Source organism: Kogia breviceps, chromosome 3 (genome assembly GCF_026419965.1).
Source record: "Kogia breviceps isolate mKogBre1 chromosome 3, mKogBre1 haplotype 1, whole genome shotgun sequence".
Taxonomy (NCBI): domain Eukaryota; kingdom Metazoa; phylum Chordata; class Mammalia; order Artiodactyla; family Physeteridae; genus Kogia; species Kogia breviceps.
The window spans coordinates 40,080,467-40,108,200 of NC_081312.1; the positions used below are offsets into that span (position 1 = coordinate 40,080,467).

The 27,734-nt window shown below is 43.1% G+C and overlaps 1 protein-coding gene and 1 pseudogene across 1 annotated transcript in view; one reads left to right on the top strand and one right to left on the bottom strand.

Moving 5' to 3' along the window:
• The window catches only part of PRKCH (protein kinase C eta), a 227,196-nt gene that overhangs the window by 39,432 nt on the left and 160,030 nt on the right, over positions 1 to 27,734 (bottom strand). The window contains exon 10 of the mRNA XM_059059661.2: positions 25,950 to 26,104. Coding sequence (XP_058915644.1) covers positions 25,950 to 26,104 — 155 coding nt within the window. The remainder of the gene's footprint in view (positions 1 to 25,949; positions 26,105 to 27,734) is intronic.
• Positions 16,769 to 17,383, top strand: LOC131752045 (large ribosomal subunit protein uL11-like; annotated as a pseudogene).

Here is a 27,734-nt window from a genome sequence, read left to right on the forward strand (position 1 = left end):
GCATGACGTCTCTCCTCTGTGCTCCAGGGGAATTTGCTGCATATACTTCTAATTATAGCATTGATTGCACTGACTGTAGTTGTTGTTTTCCCTGCAGGTCTTTCCCATGCTTAATTCAGCTCTCTAACCTCAGAGCAAGGTGCTTGGCACAGGGCTGAGTGGGCAATTAAGTGCTGATTAAACTGAACAAGCCCTAGTTTTTTACCCTAAACTCTGGTTACATGCCCTTTACCCATACACCACTTGAGTATAAAATTCTTCTGGCCAGTGTATCTCCCTCAAATACCTAGTTGGTGTTCTGTACATAATGGGTGCTTAGGAAATGAGGAAGAAATAATGGGGGCTGCTTTCTGCATTTGGTGGTGACTTGTGCCACCCAGCCAGTTGTACTCAATACTCTGGCTCTCAATCTAGTCCTAGAGTTCATATAAGAAAGCTGGGCTTGTAGGTACAACAGCGCATGACTAATGTGTGTGCCTGGTGATTAAGCATCCTTACAACAGTGTAGTATTATAACCAGACAATACAAATTACCCCTGTACATTCTGCCTAAAATTAAAAGGTCAGTCCAGGAAGAAAAGGAATAATAAGATTCCTGAAGTCCTTCATCAAGTTGAAAAGCTCATCTGATGTTTTTTTTAAAAGGCATCTCATGGAAAACTCCAAATCCAGAAGGGACGGAATATTACAGAAGAATCTACTAAAATCTCAGAAAACCCTTTAAGCCAAAACTAAAGAACACAATTCCCATCATATGGGACTACTTTCTTTTTGAAAGTTGATAAATCCAAAATTGTCACTGGGAACCAGTGGTTCCCTGCATTTTCCAGAGAAGGCAGTTTGAGAACACATTTCCTGAACCTCAGCCTCTTGGGTTCTACTCCTAGATTTTCCATTTGAAGCCATGGAAAAATTCTCTCCCCTCCTCTCTGCTTCAGAGACCTTTCTTTTAAAATGTTAATGTAATCGCCCACGTTTTCAGGATGTAGTGTATGAAATTATCCCAAGACTTCATGAGGGCTTCTGAAGTCAGGGCCCCTAGGTTCACTTATGGTTAAGAACCAAACAAGCAAGCCCCAGAGACAGAACAGTGATTTTTTTTTTTTTCCCCTGTTGGAGAAGAGAGTCTTCCTCATTCAAATTAAAAATAAAGGATCATGGGCTTCCCTGGTGGTGCAGTGGTTGAGAGTCTGCCTGCCGATGCAGGGGACGCGGGTTTGTGTCCCGGTCTGGGAAGATCCCACATGCCACGGAGCGGCTGGGCCCGTGAGCCATGGCCGCTGGGCCTGTGCGTCCGGAGCCTGTGCTCTGCAATGGGAGAGGCCACAGCAGTGAGAGGCCCGCATTCCGCAAAAAATAAATAAATAAATAAATAAATAAATAAAAATAAAGGATCAAAAAAAGAGAAAAGGATCAGCCGATGAAACAAAAATCACCAACATTTAAGATCTGAAAAAAGTGATTATTTTGAAACAGAACATTCTGACTGACTGATGTAGGTAATGTACAAGCCATCGAGTTCTACCCACTCTGATGAAGCCCAGCTTCACTCTGAGTTTTATGGCCATTCTGAGCAATGTTTTTTCTGCGTATAGGGCCTGGGTCCCGTTGACACAGATGTGAACTCGGAATTTTTGGTCTGGATTACGTGACACATTCCTGGCCAGGAAGGGGGTGCTCTCTCCTCTCCTGTAACTTTCCATCAATGCAAACGAGGTCACAAATGCCGGGAGGCAGCAGCGACAGGTCTACATGGGAGAGACTCATCAGCCAAGGCAGGGTTCGTGCTTTCTCTTCTGCAAAAAGCGTTCCTACCATCCTGCTGGCACATGTCGGGGAGGTTGTGAGCTTTGTGCCACAGATGAGTCGAGACACCCTCCAAGCCACTGCTCTGGGGATACCTTTTCTTCCTTGCACGGCTCAGGAGGCAAGAAGCTTCCTCTGCCCTTCCAGGCCCTCAGAGGTCAGGACTCAGGGCCATCAGAGAGGTTCTGCCTGTTCTGGGCTGGGAGTGGCCCCAGCAACTCCTGACTTCTGGCTGGCTGGAGCCAAATGGGACAGGGGTGAGTGGCCCGAGGGAGTGTCCTTTCCTAGGGACAGCGAACTTGGCCTGCCCTCTTGGAGCCACCAGGGGATGCTCAGGAATGGGCATTCCAGAGACATCTATTCACTCTGGATGTTGCTCACCTGCCCAGTATTGGCTCTCAGGGAGCAGTGCCACAGAATTGATAATTCTAGGTCCTAACCGGATGGAGACTATTAACTCCCCCCATTGGCTGGGGTGGGGAAACACCGTGGGATATGTGAAAAGGGGAAACTCAGGGATACTATTTGCAGAGGGTCCACCTGAATCCTTAAACCGAAGTAAGATGGGAGTTCACTGAATGGGACTACGTTGTCAGGTAAATTCCAAAGCAGCTAACAAATTATAGTCTTCCTCACGTCTCTAACCACTCCTAAGTGTCTCCTTTCTGGGCCCCTCCTCCTCCACCCTCCCCCTTGAAGGGTAGGCGGTTCCCTGAGGTTCTGTTCTTAGCCCTTGCCTGGGTTTATTTCCAGCACAGCTGCTAGACCACATGGCACCTTTGTGCAAATTAGAGAAAGGCACCCTTTTCTCCAGACGTGTTACCACCACTGCCTAGGAAATTCATTGTCGGCACACACATGATCACAGACTCTGACGGAGGGGCATTCCCTGGAATTGCTCAGCACACGGTCTGCCCAGTTGTGCAGTGGAAGCCCATATGGATTCAAATATCACCCTGGACAGACGGCTCCCAAGTTGAAACCTCTACCCTGACACCTCTCTCTGGAGATCCAGAGATGCCTGAGAAGTTAGCCATTAACTGATTTGGGGGCAAAGCTACTAGGGATGTTTCAACCCTTCCAACCCAAAAGGATGAAACTGGACATTACCCAACTGCTGTCTTCACTCAGCTAAAAGTTATAAAGCAGAAACTGACACACCACTGTAGAGCAATTATACTCCAGCAAAGATGTTTAAAAAAAAAAAAAAAAAGCATTAGCGTTCTCTGTGGGAAATCTCGGAGTCATCTTGAATGCCTACTCCTTGGTCCCCATATCCAATTCACCAGGGTCCTCTCAGCTTCTCCTCCACTCCATCTCCCGTCCCTCTCCTCTTTCCATCACTGGCACTGGCTTGCTTCAAGCCATGACTAGGTCTTGCCTGACTTACTCCAAGGACTCCTACCTGAACTCCTGGCTTCTGGACTTGCTCCTCTGCACTCTATTTCACACAGCACACTGATTTCCTATTAGTCTCTCTTCTCCAAAGCTTCTGATGGTTTCAACTGACAGGCCAATAAAACCCAAACTTCCTAGCCCACATCCAAAACCCTCCATCTTCTCACCCCAACTTACCTCAACTGCCACCCGCCCCCTGCTCTGGTCCCTCAATCACATGGAGTCCTCATGAGTCCCCAGCACAGGACACTTCCTGCCCCCAGGCCTCTGCCCCTCCTGTTCCAATTACCTGGAAAGTATTTCCATATTTTGCTGCTAACTAAACACCTATGGCTCAAGTGCCATCTCTTCTCCAAAGCCTCTGCTGACCCTCTGCATCAGAATAAATAGCTTCCTTTTCTGTGTTCTCATCGCATTCTGTTTTCGTTTCACTTTGACCATTTATGGTACCATGTCTTAAGCTGTCAATTTATGTATGTGTTTGGGGCCCCCTATAGACTAAAGCCTTAGGGCAAGGATCCTGTTTTATGTATCTTTTGGTTTTCAGAGCCAAACCCAGTACAAAGCAGATGTGCAGGACATACTGAATGAGTAACTGAATGGTGGAGACGGCTCCTTCATGGTCAAACAAAGGCCACAGAAAGACTTAACGATGGTCTACTCTGAGCCTGCATGTTGCAAACCCCAGCCAAACAAGGGAAAATGAGTGCACCACAGTATGTCAGGAGGGGTGAAGGGTACTTTCCAAACCAAAAGGTCTATTTGAGACAAACACACATTGATGCTATAACACAACCTGCATCAAATGTGATTCCTGGAAACCAAAAGCTCTTGGCAGGGGGCTGAGGCTTGGCACCTTGGAAGAGAGTTGGTAGGGTTTGGGGCTTCTTTCTGAAGTTCCCTTCTGCCTCTGCACAGCTCTGCAGACCCTGGACTGATACAGCCCCACCGCCCATGTTAATAACACATTACAGGAATCTGGACATGACTCAGAATAACGCTCACCTTGGGAAGGTGAGAACGTGGATGGGAAAGAAGTGCCACCAAATGGGATGCTTACAAATCTAATTAGTTGCACCATCTTGAGAGCAGAGCAAAAAAACTGACTATAAGTTCTGAGTGAAGGAATGCCCTCCCTCAAGCTCCGCTCTTTGAGATACATTTACAGACATGAGAAATCCATCTAAGAAAGACCATTTACAGCATAGGGCCTTATGTGTGAGACAAACCCAACCACGTGACCAGCATTTTTTCACCTTTATCCTATGTAATGCCAAACCTCCTCCTATCTGAGATTGGGTTCCCCCATGTGGGGGAAAGAAATGACCAGGACCACAAATCTACCAAGACAGAAACTGGGGAGGGGTAGACTGACTTTGCTTTACTGACACAGTGGAAAATGTGGGTGTCTGCACATACCACTGCCCTTATATTCTGTCCTCATGCGGAAGCCTGACTAGCACAGAAAAAAAAAAAAAAAAAGGATGAGCTTTCAAAGTCAACTGATCATACACTTTTCTGGCCATCTAGATTTCTGCTTCCTGGATGGATGTCACTAGGATGGCCTTAATAATATCATTAACCAAGCCATCCTCCATCACTGTGCCTAGAGAGGGGGGAAAAAAACACCCCTATCAATACCTAGAGAAGAACAAGACTCCAACCTCTGTATTGCCTTGATGCTAAGATCTGTGCCCACTCCATCCCCTTTAATGCTTTTGCAACAGGGGAGTTACTTGAAACTAATGACAAAAAAACTTGCCAGTTGCCAGTATCCTCATTTTCATCATATCAGATACCATCAGCATCTTGTGATCTTTGGCTACTTGGAATCAAGGATATACAGTAATTTTCAGTATGCATTCCCCTTGTCAACTGCTGTGTTAAAGGCTGGGGAAACCAAAGGGAAGGAGCTACTGACAGAGAAATTACGACTTATGCATATTGATTCACCTTCAAAGAAAACAGTCTAGGTAATTCCATTTGAAGACACCAGTGCCTTAAAAGAGGCTTTGTGGAAGCCCACTGGCTGCAGGAACTTTCCTACTGTATTAAATGTCTGTTCAGGAGGAGTCACTGTGTGGCCAAAGGGAATAAGAGGCAGTCAGGTTCCTTCTTAGGGTTTGTTTTTTTCTTTCTTTCTTGGTCTGAGAAAGAGCCACAGGGCAGGTGACTGATAGCCTCTCCCATCCTTCATGAAAGTCTAGGTTAAAGATAGTGTCTGGTTTTCTAGGAGACTCACTCTTGGCACTGAAGAGGAATTTTCTGGGAGAGTGGCAGGGGGTGGGTGATGACTAAAGAAGAAGGGAAGATGAGCTTTCCAAAGAGCGCCCACTCAAGAAGCCAAGGCGTTCAGACTTGGCTTGGGAGGGTCATCATCGCCCACTCGAAGGAGCCTGCATTCCAGGGCTGGCATGTATGGTAACACCACGAACCCCCTCAACACCCCCCAGCTGGGGCTGGGAAACTGCCACACCCCGCCCCTCTGATTTGAGGCCCGGGGCCACAGTGTGGTGGAGTTCCTCCTGCTGACTCACGGGAGCTCCACAGAAGTGTGTAGAAATTCCATGATGAAAGATGATCTTCATGACATTTCTGCTAGTGGTTGGATATTACATCAGATTTCCTGGAGCAGAGTCTGGCTGCCATCCAAACTCTGGAGGGATGGTTCAATGTTTCCAAAGTGAGGTGGAAAAGCTCCCTGTGGTTGTAACATTCTAATACATACTGCCCTCGTTTCCTCCGAGGACCCACAAGGGGACCTACTGCAATGGAAGACTAAACCAGGCCTGTGGGCACTGATGTGGAGCTAAAGGACATCTGGGAGTTTTGGAGGAAGTGAATGAGTGGCCAGGGCCAAATGTGGTCTGGCCTTGGGTTCCTTGTTTTTCTTTCTTAAACTGAACTTTAGTTGTACAGACACATGAGTTCTATTTGGTTAGAACTGTGGGACTGTAGTGTCCCCTTTGGTCCCTATTCTGAAGCTATTTGAATTTGAGACCCCGTTCAGCAACGAAAGAAGTGGACAGAGAGGTAGCTGTCTGTCTCTCTCATCTCCCCTTTCTTTAACTCTATCGAGTAAAACTAAACATGAAAAATGCACTTATTTCCTTCCATGTCATTTTCACGAGTAATTACTTTTACTTTTTTATATGCTTACACTAGAATACATGCTTCCTGTAGGCAGGGTCCTGGCCTATCTTGGTCACTATGATATCCTTAGACACAAAGTAGGTCTCAATGAATATTTGCTGCATGAATAAATGAATGACTTAACAGATGCATAAATAAATAGGTGAATGTAGACCCATAAAGTTATGACTACTGACAAATTTATCAAAGTATCATGCAAAGGAAATAAAACATGGAACTCAGGGGAAATGCAATTTTCTTCCATGTGTCTTTCAAATTAAGATAGTGACCAATGCTAAAAAGATACTTTTAAATGGTTAATAGCTAAATTTCCAATTCATGGCCTGGGAGAGAATAGTCCATAAAAAGACAATGCCGGGGCTTCCCTGGTGGCGCAATGGTTGAGAATCCGCCTGCCGATGCAGGAGACACGGGTTCGTGCCCCGGTCCGGGAAGATCCCACATGCCGCGGAGCGGCTGGGCCCATGAGCCATGGCCACTGAGCCTGGGCGTCCGGAGCCTGTGCTCCGCAACGGGAGAGGCCACAACAGTGAGAGGCCCGTGTACCGCAAAAAAAAAAAAAAAAAAAAAAGACAATGCCGGGGGAATTCCTTTCCTACAGAAGGGGAACCCTCTAAACTTCTAAGAAATATCCCCTTTTCTTTGGTTCTGCCATCTCACAGAAAAAAAGAAAAAGTTGTAGAATGTGGACACCTCCTCGTAGGGTGACTGTGCAATGTACTGTCCAAAATGGGCCTCTGAGTAAAAGGGGGGGCGCTATTAAGGGGGAAACGCAGGAGCAAACTGGGACTTCCCTGGGAAAACTAAGACGCGGGGCTGACCTACCTCTTCACCATGTAAGCTACCCACTCAGAGTTAAAGCAATTTCTTGAAATTCTTCACTTGAAAGTGCTTGTTCTTTCCCGAATTCTTCTCATCTTAACTCTTTGCTGAGTTGCTACCTTGAGAACTCATTCTTAGGAAGTACAGTATCTTGAGCTTCTCTGGGAAGTTATCAGTTCTAGAGTTAACTCTTTACACACCAAGTGTGACCCAGGCCACCCTTCCTGGATCATGTATCAAGTGAGATACTGTGAAAATGCTCTGCATAGTATAAGCCCTCGATGCTCCCTCTTTCTTTTGATGCAAACAGAACATAAAAATATACCATAGCTGCAGCAAACTGAACAAAGCCCAGCAGCCCCTCAGACAGACTTCAGAGGGAACGTGCTTTTTAACATACTCACTTCCTTTGGTAGTGCCACAGCAAGAAGATTACACTCAGACTTCCCAGCCATAAAAGCTTCAGTTTTTCCCATTCCTGCTGCCAAAGCTGAAATGCCAAGAAATGCTGGGAACTGTGATTATACACACTTCATATTTTACACTCTGAAACCCCAAGGAATAAGCTGTGGAGAACAGAGTCCTATTTCTTAAATGGCAGCTGAATAGATAGGGTACTCAAGCTTTGCGGAGCGTGGCTGAGTATTTGCATGGGGAGAAACAAACAGAGACCTCACAGATTTTTCCCGTCTGTGTGGACCTTCCTGGCATCTGGGGCAGACCTTGGCTAGCTTTTCTCATTTCTTTCTTTTTTTTGCTATTTTTTTAACTTTCTGAATTACTCATCCAGATTCTTACGGGAAAAAAAAAAAAAAAAATCAATGCCACACATATGAGTCAGTCATAAGGAAACTCAGCAACTGCCTCTGACAGGTTTGAACCTGTCTCTTCACAGACAAGAAAACAAAATTTCAGTGTTCTTTAGGCCCAAACTGAATCCCCCATGTTTTAGAGTAGCAATAAAGCGGCCAGCCTGACAGCATTTAGATCTCAGGTTTACTTTGTCAAAAATTTTCCTCCCAAGCTGTAAATTAAGTCTTAAGTTAATTTCACCGCTACAGAGTATTTTTCTCAATTCCAACCTCTAGTGTAGGAATTAGAACAAACACACACAAACCAAAAAAACTGGTCTTCCTTCCTCCCTCCCTCCCTCCCTCCCTTCCCTTCAAGAATTAACACAAGAGCCCTGGGTACCTCACTCAGGAAGGGCTCATGATGGCAAGAGCTGTTCTTCTAAAGGGTGAATTTCATGACTCACTATCACCTGCTTTCCTCTATTGCTCTGTCCCATTTCTTTGTCAAAGGAGTGTTAAAATCCTCACTAAGGGCAAACTTGGGAGGGGCCAGCTTCTCACTGCTTGGATTAAACAAAGATTTAACACCCGCTCTTGTTTAATTCACAAGATCTGGACGGCTTCCACATGTTTACAGAGCATAAGAGCTCAGGTCTGATTTTTTCCTCCCTTTGACAGTGCCTGCTCCAGTGCTTTGCGGAGAAAGGGGTTTGAGAAGCTGCTGGTAAATGACCACTGAGCACCAAAGCAAAGCAAGCACCATGCAGCCAGCGTGGACGTGAGTGCTGCTGCTCCTTAATCCCGTTATAAATATAACCACTGATGCAATTGCACGACGTGTAGGGTTGGAAATGAATTTCTCTTTGTAGCTATATAACTGCAATAAACTTTTATAAGCCTGTTGCATGATCTGAACAGACCTGCACAGTTTCTCCAACAAGAGCAGAATTCTTTGCAGGTTTGAACCCTCACCCACAGACCCTGCTTGGGAAAGAGAAGGAGGCTCAAAACTGCTAGCTTTTTTACAGGAGTTTAGAGCTGGTCTTTCAAAAGGCTTAGGAAATCTTCAAATGTATCCTATAGCACCACTTGTTTTTCGATAGGAAACACAGAGCTTGTGGATATGTAAACCATTTCTGGCAGGACATACAAGAAATGGGTAACTGGTTGCCTTGAGAAAGAGAAATCAGGAAGCTGGACTTAGCTTTCACTGTAAATTTTTTAGAATAGCTCAACATTTCTTTTTTTATCATATGTATGCATTAACTCATCTAATTAAGTTACATTGACACTGCTCTTTAGTCAATAACTAATACCCTGTTTATACCCATCTTCATATCATTTATCTCCCCCAATGTGTTCCCCTGGACAAGCTCAGTAGCTAGAAATAAAACAGAAATGAAGAGAAGAAAGAAGAAATGTTGCTATACCATGTGCCAGAAATGGAGGGATACCAAATGAAAATGAACAAGGAAACCAAAGCTCTGGATGCCAAGCCCTGATAGAGCCGTGACAAATGAGAGAAAAAGCCTGAGGATCTTGGCTCTTCATCCTGCACTCCACAGAGAACATCTCTTCCCTTGCTGACAATTCCCTTTCACTCCCTACTGACTGATTTCTCCTCTTCCTCTGCCCATCCCCCACTCCTTTTGCTTATTTCATTTAAAAATATTGGTTCTCAAAAATCACAAAGGTAACACATTCTCACTACAATCAGTGTGATACAATATGAAGATATCTAACGAAAAATTAAGAACTGTCCACCCCATCCCAAACTTGTTTTGTATCTGCTCTCCCACAACTTCTTCCATGCACATATCTATGTACAGTTGGATTTTGCTACCTTGTTTTTTAAGCAAAAAATGGGACTTAAATGAGCATATGAACCATTTAACTTATTTTTCTCACTGATTTATCTATCAGGAAAAAACCACCCAGGTGAATAAATGTAAATCTAGGGCTTCCCTGGTGGCGCAGTGGTTGAGAATCTGCCTGCTAATGCAGGGGACACGGGTTGGATCCCTGGTCTGGGAGGATCCCACATGCCGTGGAGCAACTAGGCCCGTGAGCCACAACTACTGAGCCTGTGTGTCAGGAGCCTGTGCTCCGCAACAAGAGAGGTCGCGATAGTGAGAGGCCCGTGCACCGCGATGAAGAGGGGCCCCCGCTTGCCACAATTAGAGAAAGCCCTCGCACAGAAACGAAGACCCAACACAGCTATAAATAAATAAATAGATAAATAAACTCCTACCCCAACATCTTCTAAAAAGAAAAAATGTAAATCTAACTCATTCATTCTTTCAATAGTTGTGTAATATTCTGCAGGGTATACTGTAATTTATTTAACCTTTCCTTATTAAATCTGTCCACCTCTTAAATAGGTTCACTGTTCAAGTTTCTTCCCTGGATCATTTTCTTCTTTATAACTGATAACATGTATGGAGAATTAACTGATACCAGATATGGGGATAAACAAGCAGTGTGAATTGAATTCTCAAAATAACCTCATGGCATAAGCAGAACTGTCATCCCCATGTTATGGATTAGGAAACTGAGACTTAGAGGAATTAAAGAGTTTATCCAGTATCACAGAGCTAGTACACTGTGGAGGTAAGTTTCAAATCCAAGTTTGATTCCAAAGCCTTGCTCTTAACTGTAAGTCAATACTGCTTCATTTGCACACTGTTGCCACGCAATCGACCTGGAGCCTATGGCCACTGTCTTCAATGTTAGCCTGGTATTTACAACTTTGAGATGGGTCAGTAGACTAGGCGTTCCACAGGTACCTCTAACTCGAGGTGTTCAGGTCTTCATCTCCACCACCCCCACACCTGTGCTCGTCCTCTGCCTCATCTTTGCAAAAGGAAACTCTGAAGAGCCTATTCTAAAGTCACATCGACAATCAACTTCCCACCATGCCTGCTACCCCTATAATCAGCATCAACAAAATTCGATTAAAGCCCGTCTTATTTAAGAGGAATAACATGAGCTATTAACATCACAACTCACTTTAGTTAACCAATTACTAGTTATGATGCTGCTGATTTTACTAGAGAAGAAGAATGTAACACATCAAATAGATACTGAAACAAGAATGAAAAATTACATGGATGGCTTATGGTTGCTCAGAAATCAGTGATTGCAAAAAGATAACCAGAATGAACAATATCACACTAATCATATTTCCTTCTTTGACAGGTAAACTACATTGGAAGAACCAGATTGCCTCCAAACATCTGAAAGGCCTTCTTTTAGAAGATTTGTGTTTTTTCAGTTTCTTCCTTATAGGTGGTTCAGAACCAGTGAATGGAAGATACTGAGAGATACTTTTTGAGTCAATACAAAGGTGAAATTTCCAAGTCATTGATGCCTACAAGTGGAGGGAACAAGTTCCTTTTTGTTTGGAGGTGTTTAAATATAGACAAAATGACCGCTCAGCAGGCTATATTAGGTATTCATGTTTGAAAAAGAAGGGTATATAACCGTGAACTCCCTTCCAATCCCAAGGCTCAAAAATTGTGTCAGTGGGACATGGATCAGGGAAGTATCAAGAATGTAGGACAGAGATTCTATATGTGAAAAAGCAGGTCTGGAGCGATATTCTGGAGGTTGGAGGAGCAGTGCCAAGGGAGGAAAGAGAAATGAAAGGTCATACAGTCAAACCGCCACCTTCCCATTTTGAGCACCATGCACACACTTTGGGAACTGGATCCCTCAGTGATGTCATTCTCCAAGGTGTGGGGCAGTTTGCCTGTCAGTTTCACTCACTTTTCTTTGCAGCTGAACCCAGAAATTCATCAATGTCTGGGCATTTTTGCCAAATGGTAACAGGGTGCTTGCACCAAGTTATATTTCTTCTTAGGAAGTTTGCTGATAAGTAAAATTTGACATTTGCAAGACAATGGAAAAAAAAATTCCACCTTCAGGCAGACTTTATCAAAAGGCAAACAGTAATACCATGTTCCGCTTAGCTATTTCTCCTGCCAGGCTTGAGTACTGGGATCCAGGAGGAGGATTTGGTCTCAACGCAATTGGAAAACATACCCTCCAAGACTAACATACATGGCTCAGTGAGCCAAAAGAATGACAATGCCCTCATCTAATCCTCAGCTGTTCTCTCGTGTCAATCCATGGTGCGTTCAACTCCAGCAGGTACTATTCTCCTCAGGGCTGAAATTATTTCCAGGTAGATTTTGTACTACCAAGTAGTTGCAAAGCACCTTGCTTCACATAATAGAAAACGTTGAAAATTGAATAAATGTACGAATGAACCACTGCGATGGACTGAATGGTTGCATACCTCCCAAATTCATATGTTGAAACCCTGACCACCCCATATTTGGAGATGGGGCCTCTGGGAAGTAATTCAGGTTAGATAAGGTCATGAGGGTGGGTCCCCCATGATGGGATTTGTGCCCTTATAAGAAGAGACATTAGAGAGCTTGCTTCTTGTCTCTTCTCCACCAGGGATGTGAAGTTACAGCAAGAATGTGGCTGTCTGAAAACCAGGAAGACAGGCCACACCGGATACCAAAATGGCCAGCATCTTGCTCTTGGACTTCCCAGATTCTACAAGTATAGACATAAATTTCTGTTGTTTAAGTCATCCAGTCTATGGTGATCACTATGGAAGCCTGAGTAGACTAGAATGATGACTCACAGACAAGGAGTGATCACAGCCTGAAGGCCAAGGCTTGAAGGAACTTAACTGGTACAGCAGCAGCAAGGTACCTATTTTTGATATAATCATGTTGAAAAACTCATATTGGGGTGTATTCAATATGATATTTGAGATTCCCTTTTGAAAATAATATTTTTAATGATTAGAAAGACAATGTTTGTTCAATGTAGAACATTTGAAAAGCATTAAAAGGAAAATAAAACCCACCTACATTCCCTCAGATACTCAGACAACCACTGTTGATGTGCTGATGTTTATCCTCTTGAACTATTTTCTCTACAGAGAGTAAAGCTGACAAGGAATGAGGTCTTCTTCTGGGGGGTTTCTTCTGAACCATGACCATCGCTGCACTCACAAAGTCACCTTAAAGAACCACATCCTCTTATACTCAGAAGGACGTTACTGAGAAGGGGTTTTATTTTCAGGATCCTAATATGGATATTCACATCCTATACTATCTATATAGAATCAACACTGGTTGCCTATAGGGGTGATTAGGGATTAACTGAAAGGAGCACAAGGAAACTTTCTGGGATGATGGAAACGTTCTATCTGTTATTTAGAAAAATGATTACATATTGTGTACACTCATCAAAACCTATCAAATTGTACACTTAAGATCTATGGGGGTGGGTGGTGGAGTGAAGTGGAAAGACAAATACAACCCACTGGGTAACACAAATACTCATCATTAAAACATGTGCTTTGATGCATTTTTCCAAAGAATGCTCAAAAAGTGAACATTACTGAGCACATACTACATACCAGGCTCTGGGCTAAAGGCCTCACATGCACCACTCAGGTGTGCATTTCTAGGATCTGCATTTTATCAATGAAGAAACTGAGGCTTATAGCGGTTATGTAACTTGCTCAAAATTCCACAGCTGAGAAGTGGCAAGGCAGAACTGGAACCCAGGTCCCTCAAACCCCAGGGAAAAAGTTATAACAAAACGCATTCCTTTTGACTCAGCTGTAATACCTCCAGGAATCTGTTCCAGGAAAAGAATCAAAGACTGATCCAAATAGATGTGTACAAGGATATAATAAATTCATCATTATTAATAAATCAACTTAAATGTACTATAAATTAAGTAGGTCCATATGGTAGACCACTCTGTATCATGTAATATTAGGTTTAAAAGAGAATGTAAATGACTTTCATCATAGGGGAAAATGGTCATGACAAATTAAGTGAAAAAAAAATCAGGTTAAAAATGTATATACAGTATGACCTCAGTTTTGTTTCTTTTTTTAAAGTAAATACATTTTAAAACTCTAAGGAAATATATCCGAAGAAAATGATTATCTTTCAGTGGTAGGGTTATATGTTATTTAATTTTAAATTTTCAACAGTTACTATATGTTACTTTTGTAATTAGAGAAGAATCAATTTTATTTTAAAAATAAAAAACACAGGGGAAAATCACTGCTCTCACTAACGAATGTATACCCGTATACCCAAGGCTGTATATACGCATCTTTATGAGAAAAATAGCTTTGTACAGCCCCTTAATAATTTTAGGGTATTGATGGTATTCGATAACTTACACGTAAGTGTAAAAAAAGTGAAATCACCAGGATTTCTAACATAGTCATACATGTAAAATATACATGATTGGTTTAAGGAACCTACAAAACAATGTCCGGTTTCTAAAAATGATCTTGAAGAAGTTTTTACCTTTCCTTTTAGCAGAAGGGCATAAAAAAATGGAACAGATTACTGTTGAAGTCCTCTGAACATAGCAGACAGACCTGATGTAAATCTGAGAGGAATTAGCATCACCTAAAGCAGAAAAGTACACAACTTAAATTTTCTACAAATTCTATGGATCTAAGTCATCCAGTGTAGAAGTGTCATGGCAGAGACCACCACTGTTTCTCAAACCCAAGTACTGTACAGATCCTTTTGAAATAATATGTGAAGAAACACTGATATACATATCTTTCCCTATGAAATATCTTTCACTTGAGAATTACAATCGCAAGGAAGAAATTTTATCTTTATAGTGAGTGAAAGATGTATGTTATCATCAAAATGAAAATCCAAGATTTTAAAATCCATAAGAATTAAAACGATCATTTGAAAAATACTATTATGGATGCTCAAACATTCTTTTCAGTAGGTCAAAAGGCATTCATTTATTTTAAAAAAAACAAAAACCAAAAAATACTACCTTGATTTCTCAGCAAATCATGGGTTTGGACCAGTATAATAGTGGCGATAGATACTGGGTTAAAGAGGCATGGTCCATGCTCTCACAAGGTGGCCCATACGCAGAGAAGCATAGGCCAGGAAGGATGCTGAGGGAAGGGTATTACTGTGAGAGCAGAGAGGGTGGGCACCCAACCCAGATAGAGGTGGGGGGCAAGGGGGTCCAGGAGAATTTCCCATTAGAGGTGACAACTAAGCAGAGACTGCAGGGGTCAGCAGGCGTTCCCTTGGCAGAGAGAGGGAGAAGCATTCCAGGCAAAGGGAAATGCATGTTCCAAGGCCTGGAGGATGGAGGAACCGGCACCTTCATGGATTCAAACCTGAGGTGGGATGATAGAGTTCCACCACAGGCTGCATGACCTTGAGCAAGTTACTTCCCAGAGCCTCAAGTTTCCTTATGTGTAAAAGAAGGATGACACCATTTCCTCGGAGAGATGTCATAAGAAGGCAAAATTAAATAGGTACAACTCCTTACAGAGGTGTTTGTCCTCGTGAGATAAATGCTCAGCACACATGGCTATTATTCTGTGTGGTAGAATCAGGGAGAGAGCTTGGATCATCTCCTCCACTCCGCCCCAGACCTCTCTGTCCAGCCATCCTTGACCTCGCAGAGCACATGCCCCTCCCACAGTGTCCCTGCCGTTCCTTCCACCCAGAATGCTTTTCCCCCCATTATTCATAGAGAGCCGGTTTCCTCGCGTCCTTAGGTCTCTGCTCATCTGCTCAAAGAGCCCTTACAAGAGAAGCCTTTCTTAATCCTCTGTGTAAACAGTAAAACCATTCTCCTCAAACTTTATCTTCCCTGATATAGCTTTTTCTCCACAGAGTTTATCACCCTGACACTCAATATACTTCCTTTTTGCTTGTCTGACTAACTGTGCTAGAATTTAAGCTCCTGGAGGGTAGGTGGTTTTGTCAGCTTTATTTCCAGAGCTTTGAACAGTGCCTGGTCCACGATGTGTACTCAACACCTAAGTGTGAGAGGAATGAATAAGTAACCCAAGCTAGAGGACGGGGCCTTCCTTTATTCTTCTTTTAGTCTCTGAGGGTGTGACATAAAGCTTTGCATTAAGTAGGCATTTCATAGGCATTTGTTTAACTGTACAACTGAATCACTTTTTACAAATGGCAGTGTTCATCTGGTACCTAAAGATCAACAATTATATTTTTAGAGCTTAGCAAATGAATCCAAGATTGTGTTTAATTATAATGAAGCAGTAGATTGCTGGATCAATTTGGTAGGGAATACAGCAAGACTGGTGGTCTGATTTCATTAGCAAGTGGAATCAATTAACACATATATCAATTAGTCCCAAATAACCACAGCCTTTGTTCATGCAAAGGTCAAACACTGATGATATATGCCAGGATCAGTATTCTGATCTAATAAGTGAAGTACAGAAACAATCAAAGTGTTTCAGGGCTGAAATTTCTTTCTGTCATTAATCTGGATCCTTGGAGAAATGTACAAGGATATTTACTCCAGTGATGGTCCAAAAATGTTCTTGAATCTCCCCTTAAAATGAACAGCAAAAAAATTTGCTTCAATACCAGAAAAAGTAAACTCAAAATGAGTTCTACTGTTTCCCCCATACATTAGAGAGGCAGGTGACATTTAAACAAAATGCAACAGCCTAGTCTTCAAGTTATACAATCTGTCCCCTATGCTCCAGGGCTTCCCAAGGAAACTATCTTAAGGACTTATGATAAGTACATGGTAACTATATTAACTATACATGATATCAAGATATGGCTAAAATGTGAAGAAAATTATTTGGCTTGAAAGGAAAGCATAATCAGATTTAGTTTACTGTAAAAAGATTGGTCCCCTTTCAGCTTTTGGCTCAGAGGAGGCCAGGGTGCAACTTTCTTCATTCATCCCGAATCCCAGTTCATCTGACACCAGCGGCCTCCACCATGCTGCATAAGTTCGACCTCAATGAGATCAAAGTCGTATACCTGAAGTGCATTGATGGGGAATTTGGTGCCACATCTGCTCTGGTCCCCAAGATCGGCCCCGTGGGTCTGTCTCCAAAAAAGGTTGGTAATGACATCACCAAGGCAACTGGTGATTGGAAGGGTCTGAGGATTACAGTGAAACTGACCATTCAGAACAGACAGGCCCAGATTAAGATGGTACCTTCTGCCTCTGCCTCTGGTCATCAAAGCCCTCAAGGAATCACCAAGAGACAGAAAGAAGCAGAAAGACATCCAACAGAGTGGGAGCATCACTTTTGATGAGATTGTCAACATTGCATGACAGATGTGGCATCCATCTTTAGCTAGAGAACGCTTTGGAACCATTAAAGAGATCCTGGCGACTGCCCATCTGTGGGCTGCAATATTGATGGCTGCCCCCCTCACAACATCACAGATGACATCAACAGTGGTGTGGTGAAATTCCCAGCTACAAGAACTACAAAGAAAAATAATTTAATGAAGGATTATTTGACGCCTCCAAACAAGATTGGTCTTCAGAGGGTTGATTTGTACAAGCCACACCTCCAATTTCTGTGAAGAATTCTCTATTTTTGAGGACGCATCATGAGCAAAATTTCAGCCTCAAGCCTATGCTACAGAGAAAGTGCAAATCTGCTGATAGCATGTATGCAAAGAATAATCTCTATCGACGTGGCATGTTTCAAAAAGCTTTCACATTTCCATCTCCACCTGACTGGAGCTTCATCAACACCCTACAGGAAAGCTATGTCAATGGTTCCCCATTGGACAGAAGGGCAAACAGGCTCAGAGTGTTCAGCAAGCCACCCACATCCTCAGGACCAGCATGAAGCAGGGCTGGGACTAGCACCTATGACATTCTGAAAACCATGCCCAGCATTCTTCCAGTTCAAAGAATATATGCTGCCTCTCAAACTTACTTTAAAATAAGTGATGCTTTTCTATTTTTCTGTAGCATTATATTTAAACGGGAATTGTACTTTAGGGACACTTACGCTAAATGATGCAGTCTATCAGTATTTTGTTTAACCACAGAGCCAAATTTAGGCAGCTTTCTAATGGGGCCTGATTCCCTAGGGTTCTGTCTTTGGCTCCCTGTTCCATTTAAGACACTGTTGTTGGATGATCTCACCCAGTCCTACGATCTGAACTAACAGCTTTGTCCTGATGACTTCCAAATATTTAGTTCCTGCCCACCTTCACTGGGCTTCAGACTCAAACCCATCTGCCCATTTAGCATTTCCACTGGAATGTGTCTCACGTACCTGACATCTTATGTTTCTAGTTCTCATCTTAACCTTCTGCTGAGATCTCTTCCTAGGCTCATGGTCTCTCCTAGCTAACGGTACCATCCATCATCTATTCAAACTTCTAACTAAACACCTAGGAGTGACCCCAGGTTTCTCATTCATGCCCTGGGTCCACCTAGTCACCAAGCCCTGTCTGTTCTACTTGCTGGTATCTCATAAATGTATGCCCTTCTCCTCAGCCCTATCATCAATATCTTGGTTCAGAGCCTCATTATCTTCTTACCCAGAGCACCGTAACAGCCACAAACTGAACCTTCCCCTGCCGCCCACATGCATATGTCCACACACTTCCCCCACCCCTGCCAAATACATGTAAAATATAAATCCACTCACTCATGTCATGCAACTTGCTGAAAATTCTTCAAAGACTCTCCTTTACCTGCTACATAAAGCCAAATTTCCTGGTATGAAATTTGTACCTGACAGTGCAGGTTTTCTATCAAATAACTATTCTCCTTCTTTTTCCTTAATAAGAGAAACTCAATGTCTAGTTAGAACATAGCCACGTAGTAATTTCCTAGCCTTCACTGAAGCTAGGTACAGCCATGTGACCAAGTTCTGGACAATTCCATGGTAAGTATTGTATGGAAGTTCAGGAAGGATCCTTAAAGAGAGCTGACTCAGCTGGAAGGAGTGCCCTTTGCCCTTCTTACTGCCTGGAACTGGAATACAGAGATGACTTCTGGAGCTGCAGCAACCATCTTAGACCATGAGGTGACCTTGAAGATGGCAGAATAGAAAAGATAGAAATCTGCGTCCCTGAGGACTCCATGGAGCTTTAATGGCAGAGCTGGACACCCTACCTCCAGATTCTTTACAGGGAAGAGAAATACATTTCTATTTAGTATAAGCCACTGTCATTTTATATTTCCTGTGACAGGCAATGGTGCCAAATCCTAAGTGATACAGAATTCAAACTTCTTGAGAATGTTAAGCCTTGCATAACTTCATTTCTGTCAACCTCTCTGGCCTTATCTTCCACCATACTTCAATCTTCAGGCTCTAGTACTACCAAAATTCTATTAGTTTTCCTCTCCACCCACAGATTCACCAGGGACTTTCACACTTCTCAGCTTTTGTTCAAGTTTGCACCGTACCTAAACACCCTACTTAATTTTATTCAGCTTTTAACTTTCCACACTCAGCTCAGCCATCACCTCCTATAGGAAGTTTGCCTAAATCTCCATCTTAAGCTAAGTGGCCATTCTCTGTGCTCTCATAATGCCCTGGGCATACTCCAGTTTTGGAGCCCATTTGCTATTATTTACGGGCCATCTCTCCCACCCCACAGAAAGAACCTCAGAGGGCAGACAACACATCTACTCATTTTGTATCTATACCCCCTAACACAGGTGGGAGCTCAGTAATTATGTTCTGAGCTCAACTGCATTTCCCTCACTGATATGGAGTGAACAATATGACATGCTTCCGAATGTCTTGCTTATTAGCCCATCAGGTCAGCAGTACGCTGAAGACTGAAACTAAATTTTCTAATGGCAATATTTTTTTCTGGAGGTGAAAAACAAGCTGCAAGTGAGCCATCCTAAGAAAACATCCATTCTGAGAAGCAATTTCTTATTTGGATGTTTCAGACTTGAATTCTTTCATCTGTAACCGGGAACTCGGCACTAAGTAATCTTGTAGGTCTCATTTGGTTCTGACACTTTATAATTCCATTTTTGAATACAAACACATAGATTTGGACACAAGAAACTCACTGTGAGTGAATGGCTCCTCCAGGGACTGACAACATGACTAGCCTTACCCAACTTTTAAATAAATTATTTATAAGGAGTACCTAAAAAATCTCAAAGTCATCAGAGGACAGTGAGCACATTAGGATATTGAGATGTCAATTGTGGGAAGATATGCCTCCTAAATTCCAACCACACTGGACTTCTTTCTCTAAAAGCCCTTGAGCTTGCCATGCTCCCTCCTGACACTGGGCACTTGCATTCGCTATTTCTTCTGTCTTGAATGCTCTTTCCTTCATTCTTTACTAGTTACCTCAGCTCATGAGTCACTTCCTTAGGAAAATCTTCCACCTTTCCTTGACCAGATTGAATCACCCTATGAGAGGTTCTCATTCAGTGCAATGCATTCCTCTTCTTCACAGCACTGGTCACAGTCGTGATTTTCTATTAGTATGGTTATGTGATTGATGTCTTTCTCCCTCACTAGACCATACTCTCCACAAGGGAGCACTTTTGTTTTTGCTCATCACTGTATCCATATCCTTGGCAGAGAGTCAATGCTCAATAAATTCTTGTCAAACGTCCCCAAAGCCTGTGCAAGGGAGGAGAATAGGGGCTGATGAGTTTCATCTGGGGGACATGTCAAGCGATTTTAGTAAGCTGGAAATCCTCAGAGCTCCCCATCACACCTTTGAAAAAAGATCTCAGGAGTTAGGGATTGAAGTCACTTTCTGGTGACGGACGAGCAGGCACTGAATGAGCCCATCATCTGGCAGAACATGCATGACAATCTAAGAAGAGAGAAGGCAGGAATATGACTAAAATGTTTGGAGCTCCAGTAATAATCCTGAGTAAGAGCTCACAGCCAAAATCCGAAGTGAAAGTTACTAATGTATTGAAAATCCCATGGCTAGCACCTCCTGAAAAAACAAGGACTATATGAAGATAAAAACAAGACAATTTGTGGCTGTCTTTGTAGCACGCTGATCAAGAAAGAGTAGACCTACTTCTTGGAGTAGAAAGAATGACGTTATCACATGGCAAAGGGAAAACAGAGCTCCTAAATTTGACTTTCAACTTTATCTAAAAAGACCACCTTTCTCATGAGAGTGAGTAGAAGAAATATAAATATAGAATCAAATTCCACTGTACATAGGAGTCCAGAATTCCAGGCTCAAATGAAAGACATCTGGGGACTCTGAAACTCTGCTGATAAATACTTAGGAGTAAGAAAGGTCCCAGGAAATGGGAAGCAGACAGGTGTTGCCACAATTTTCAAGAGGGGGAAGAGCTAGATATCAGAGAACAATGACTCAAGCATATGATATTCACCATGGACCCAACACACAAGTTAACTTGGAAACAGATGACTTGTGAATTTTCTTTTTTAAGATTTTGTTTTGATGTGGACCATTTTTAAAGTCTTTATTGAATTTGTTACAATATTGCTTCTGTTTTATGTTTTGGTTTTCTGGCTGTGAGGTATCTGGGATCTTTGCTCCCTGACCAGGGGTCAAACCCTCACCCCCTGTGTTGGAAAGCAAAGTCTTAACCACTGGACCACCAGGGAAGTCCTGACTTGTGAATTCTTAAACATGAAAGCAATGCTCACAGAGGTGGCCTCTCTCAGCATGGCCTCTCTGAGCAAAATGGTACTCAGCTAACTTCAGATCACACAGGTATGTGGAGTCAGCAAGGAACCTGATGGTCCCTTATGGTATCTTTGAGAAACAAGAGTCAGATGATATAGGGGTTGGCGTATTCATGCAGATACAATGTCTCACAGCTGTGCTCAGAGACTAGATTGATAGATCTCATCTGGCAGGGAGGTCGCTAATCTTTCCAAATTCTGAATTTGTGGGGAAAAAAAAGTCAAATTAGGTAGTGATTGTTCTCTAATTTGGGGAGAAATCAAAGTGATTTTCTTTAAAAGTTAATGTACTGTATAAGTATATGAGTACAAAACAATATGTCAGGTCTGGCAGTCAGCCTCTGTGGCCAGTTCCTCATCTGGGTGATGGGATGGTAAATTACCATTGATATCCATGCAGCTCACATGACGAGAACTGCACAGGGCACAAAGCAGTCAGATGCATGAGTTGAAAAGTGTACGTTGAAATGTGCTGTGTTCAAGTATAACCTGGGAAGGAGGAATCAAAACTTAAACTGGGCTCTTCTATAAATTCTTCCTCACTCAACCTATTTTAGATACATTCCATGCTTTGTCAGCAACAGCAAATCCAACGTGTGCTGGCTGGTTTTGGGAGTTAGGGGTTGACGCGTCAAATGATGTCTGAGTTCTCCTCTAACACAGTTTATGAAACACGATAGAAAACGGTGCCCATAATGCTGGCAGGCAGGTAAATGGGATGCGTGCCTCTTTGTTTTCCCCATTTCTGTAGGGCTTGACTCTGGAAAAAAAGTCAGTGCCCATGTAAATTATTCATGAGCACTGTCTGGGATTCCAGTCAGCCAATAAGCCCCAGACAAAGGAATGAATAGTCTTTTTTTTCCCTCAGCAAAGCAACTGGTTGACTGCTTATTTCGCAGCCCTCTCTTTTCTTGGTCTGTGGGCCACAGCAAAGCTCCAGACCTTCCAACCAAAGGCAAAGGGGCAGACTCTTTTCTTTTCTTGTTGTAACTCCCAAGAGCTGGGCTTCTGTTCCTCCATGGAACGCAAGTGAGCACATCTGAGAATCAGGGTCAGAACACAAGCGGAAAAGCTCTTGAATGTAACTGGCCTGTCTCCTCTCACACAAGGCACAGTCCGCTGAGAGAGAGAAGAAAGGCATAAGGCACTACCTTCTAAAGTCCCATTTGATGATGACTTGCAAATGGTACCATCTTTGTAACTTGCTGCAAAAGAAAACACCTCCCCCAGAAAAAAGCAAAAGCACAAAACAGCCAAACAACAACAGCTCTATCTGGAGAGATCAGAGGCATCATTTAGGCATCATTCATCTTTTTAGCTCTGATAAAGGCCATCCCAGGACATGTATGATAAACAAAGCTGTCCTATGCTCCCACATTTCTCACTGTGCTCTCTGGATCAAATTCACACCCTCTGTGACCCAAATATACCCTTTGCTCTCTGTGAATTACAAGGACTTGGTTTTCAAAGGCTTGTCCTTAAGACTCTGCTCTCAGGCCAGTACCCTGAATGGAATTAAATTATCCCATGAAATAAATCCACAGGATAAAAATAGCATTGGAATCTATCCTAATTAAATGTGTTCCCTTCAAAGTCAACCATATCAGTTAGAGCCTGCACGTGGAATTCAAGTCAAAGAGTGAATTAAATTCTCAGATTTGAACCGCCATATCAAGAACTGAAATAAAATTTCTCAAGATGTGGGTTGATACTGCTTCACCAGAAACCACATCAGGCTACAATGTTCATCCTCCATATTTCAAGACAAATGAAACAGGGAGATGGAGAGGCAGTCACATCCCACACAGGTCATCTAGTACGTGCCTCACATCAAGGTAATACAGTGCTTATGAAAAGCCCGAGTATTCGAGAAAACGATTTAGGCCTTACTGCTTTTCCCCACTGCTAGTCTGAATGTTTGTGTCCTCCCTCCCCCATATTATGTTGAAATCCTAACCCTCAAAGGGTGATGGTATTAGTAGGTAGGGCCTTTGAGGGGTGCTTAGGCCATGAGGGTGGAGCCCTGATGAATAGGGTTAGTGCCTTATAAAAGGGGTTCCAAAGAGATCCCTGGCGCCTTCCACCACGTGAGGTCACAGTGAGAAGGTACCAGCTAGGAGCCAGGAAGAGGGCCCTCACCAAACATGACCATGCTGGTTCTTTGATCTTGGACTTCTAGTCTCCAGAACTATGAGAAATAAGTTTCTGTGGTTTATAAGCCACCTAATCTGTGCTATTTTGTTACAGCAGCCTGAATGGACTAAGACACCCACTCTGCCTCATTTTCACAAATCAAAGTCACCCTATCACCAAGAGGGGAGTAAGAAACCCACTCTTCAATGGGTTTACATGACAATTTACTTTAAGGTTGTACTCTAAGCCCTCAAGTCTCTCCTGAGGAGACAGTATAGCCCAGTGGTTAAAAACATAATTTGAATTCTGGCTTCACTACCAGTTAATAGTCTGGTTATTAACTCATTTGAAGATTAGTAATTCATCTAAGTAACACAAGTAATATTATTGTTATATAATACCATTGTTGGGAGGATTAAGGGAGAAATTCAGGTCAAGTACTAGGCCTGTTAACAGGTACTCCGTTTAGCTCTTGTTGCCATTGTTAATCTTTTTAAATTTACAACACAAGTCCCTGTCAAGTAGGGAAGTGATTGTTCTTAAAAATTAAATGTGGGGAAGGCTCTCCCTGGGCTAAACAGAGCAGAGATGGGTAGCTAAAGCAAGGAGAGGAGAACAAATGTGGAACACACAGCCCAGAGTCCGATACCACCACCAGGAAGGACCTAGAACTCCCCCCACCACCAGAGATCATGTCATCAAACACCACCAATCATGCGCTGGGCGGAGGCCTGAGACAGGAGAAATGCCCTGCTGGAGCCGCCAGGAGAACATCATGTCCTGCTCGAGAAAGCTCAAAGCACAGGCCTTCCAAAGTGACCTGGGGTCGCCTCACGACTTAGGAATGAGCGGAGATTCCTTATGACCTTCAAAGGACTGCCCCACTGCTGGTTATCCAGCCTGGCTCCCCGTGCTGTACCCCCTCTTCTACTTCACAGCGGGGGCTGTGACAGAAGAGCTGTGTCTACTTGAGGTTTCATGCTCTGCACTGCAAATTCACTAGAAAACATTTCTGCACAGTGCCTGCTCTACCTTCTTGTTTTTCCACTTCTTTCTGGTACCATCGACCAGTCCTACTGCATTCTTTGCTGGTTTCATTTCTCTTTTCCTACTTTTTTCTCCCAGGGTACTTCAGAATATTCAGTTTTTAAAGCTCTCTCACACTTTAATAATGATGTTCATGCTGTCATGAGCTCACGAAAGGAACAGACTTTGGCAAGCTAATAAACAATCAGGACATTCTTTACTTCAACATTCATGTGCCTAATATGAGACAGAATTTTTCTCAAGGGAAAGAAACAATTGCTTCTCAAGAGGGGAAAAAAAAAGGAGTATATGTGACAACTAAGTCATAATGTGAAGTAAAGAGCAGGATGACATTGTCAACAGGGGAAAAAAGGGAAATTTAAGAAAAAAAATTATCGGGCTTCCCTGGTTGTGCAGTGGTTGAGAATCTGCCTGCCGATGCAGGGGACACGGGTTCGTGCCCTGGTCTGGGAAGATCCCACGTGCCGCGGAACGGCTGGGCCCGTGAGCCATGGCCGCTGAGCCTGCGCGTCCGGAGCCTGTGCTCCGCAACGGGAGAGGCCACAACAGTGAGAGGCCCGCGAACCACAAAAACAAACAAACAAACAAACAAAAAAGTATCTAACACTCACTATTACATTTCCCACCTTACTCAGCTCTGTGTCTGACTAAAGTTTAATTTGATCTCCCTGAGCTCTGAGATCTAACAACATCAACCAGATTTCAAGCCCATTTAAAGTATGATATATTACGATCAAACGATTGTGTGTCATGAAATGGAATCAAACAATATTTGGGAGGGGGCTTCAAGTGATAGGTACCATCGAGCAGGAGGACACTGCTCATCAACAGGTCACCTCTTGGCTCCTGGACTGGTAAGCCGCAAGCTCATCGGACTGTGATTCCTAATCACAGCAATTCAGGGCAAGACGCATCCATGCTCTGCAGTTTAGGCATGGATTCTGAAAACGGAACGAATCACTCTCATGGTTAAAACAGAAGAAAGAGAGCAGCAACGTGTTCAGCCCTTTGCAGGGTTTGGCCTTAGAAAACTCCGGCTGAACAAGTTCATGAACAGTCTCTTCTGAGACTCTCAAGCCTATTTTACGAATACCACACGGGGGAGAGTTTTAGTTTGCAGGCATTGTTAATCGCCGTGTTATGCATTTATTCTAACGGACACACAAAGCTTTGTGAATTAAATTCCAAACACATTTCAATTGTTCATCATGAGAAATGGAACGATGGGTTGAACAGGGGAATGAACGAGGGATGAATTATGAGAGGGGTTACCAGCAACCAAAACTCACCTATAGATGATTCCTTTGTCGTGTAGGAACATAAGCGCCGAAATGATTTCTGCAGCATAGAAACGAGCTCGTGCCTCATCAAAACGACGTGACTTCTGAATATGAAACATCAAGTCGCCCCCGTTCACAAACTCCATCACAAAAAACAGACGATCCTGGGTTCAAACACAAAAGAGGATCCAATGTGGTGTAGCCATTAGCCTAGAATTCAGTCAGCATCACATGACCTTGGGCTCTGGCGTGGGGAGAAGAGGTTGTTAAATGGAGGTACTCAGTGGAACATCCTGACAGCGGGGTCAGGGCAAAGCAGGAGGGTCTGGTGGATTGAATCCTTGGGATGGTGGGGATGGGGGCTAGGTGGTGCTAGTAACACCGGGATCTCCTTTAAGTAATTCCACACAACCTTGAATTTCTGCATTAAATAAAAAGTAGAGAAAGCTTTGGTTCTAGTTTTAGTTCTGCACTTTAAACACTATGTAACCTTGAATTTAACTTTTTTTTTGGATGTTCAACATTAGTAAGGTGAGGATGATGATGCTATCTCTACCAGAATCATTGAGTTTTAGAAACTGGAAGAGAGAAGCATAAATCAAAAAGTGCATGCCTTTTTGTCTGGAACATGTAGCGTGAATAACAGCAAGTAAGGGACATCTGATAGGTCCTCACACCTGGGCGGAGAATAATCACAGAGAAAGGAAAACATATTGACAAATCAGCCAGACAACAGTCTAATGACAGCCTCAGAGTTGCCTCAATGTTAGAAATTCCATCTGGCCCCTCAGAAGGTTCCTGAATCAGAAAAGGGAATTTAAAGTCAAGTGAGATGCTGTCTCCATCTGGAAGGAACTCTAACCCAGCAGGTGAAATGGGCTCTTACAAGTCACTGTTGCAGTCAACGTACTAAGTACTGTGCAAGTGTTATGAATAAAGTGCTATGGAAAGTAACACTGCTTAATGGAAGAAGTGTACAAGTCTCCATTAACAAGTGATTCTCCAAGATGGACAGCATAAAACGCTTTGCTTCAGGAACCTCTGAGATCAATGGACTTCCTCGTTCTCTCTCATTAGCACTTATGGAGTTCCAAGTTAGCCAGTGCTGAATTAGGTGATGGGGACCCAAAAGAGAGTAAAACAGGCACAAAACAGACACAGTCTCTATCCATAGAGAGTCTAGTGTGGGGGATACACATTACTTTAAAAAAGCCACAACTAGTGGGAAGCTGACGCATAGCACAGGGAGATCACCTCTGTGCTTTGTGACCACCTAGAGGGGTGGGATAGGGAGGGTGGGAGGGAGGGTGACGCAAGAGGGAAGAGATATGGGAACATATGTATATGTATAACTGATCCACATTTTTGTAAAGCAGAAACTAACACACCATTGTAAAACAGTTATACTCCAATAAAGATGTTTAAAAAAAATAATAAAAAAGCCACAAAGTCACATAAACAGACAAATTTACAAATTCTGGCAAGTGCTGTGAAGGAAAAGTGGAGGAAGCAATGACATTGTGTCATCTGCTTGGGGGGGGGGGTCAGGGGAGGTCTCTCTGAGCAAGTGATGTGGGAGCTGAGACCTTCCAAATGAGTGCCATCAGGGCCAGTGGTCGTCCTTTTGGGGAGTGGGAGGGTGGGAGGTCATTTTGTAAGGAAACTGGTATTTTACCAATTCACAAAGTATGTGTACATGCACACAGAAGCCATCCTTATTTGTGGTTTCAGCTGCTGCCAGCTCTGCTTGGCATTGCCAATGCATTCACAGCTGAACGGTGGACAGAGATTGTG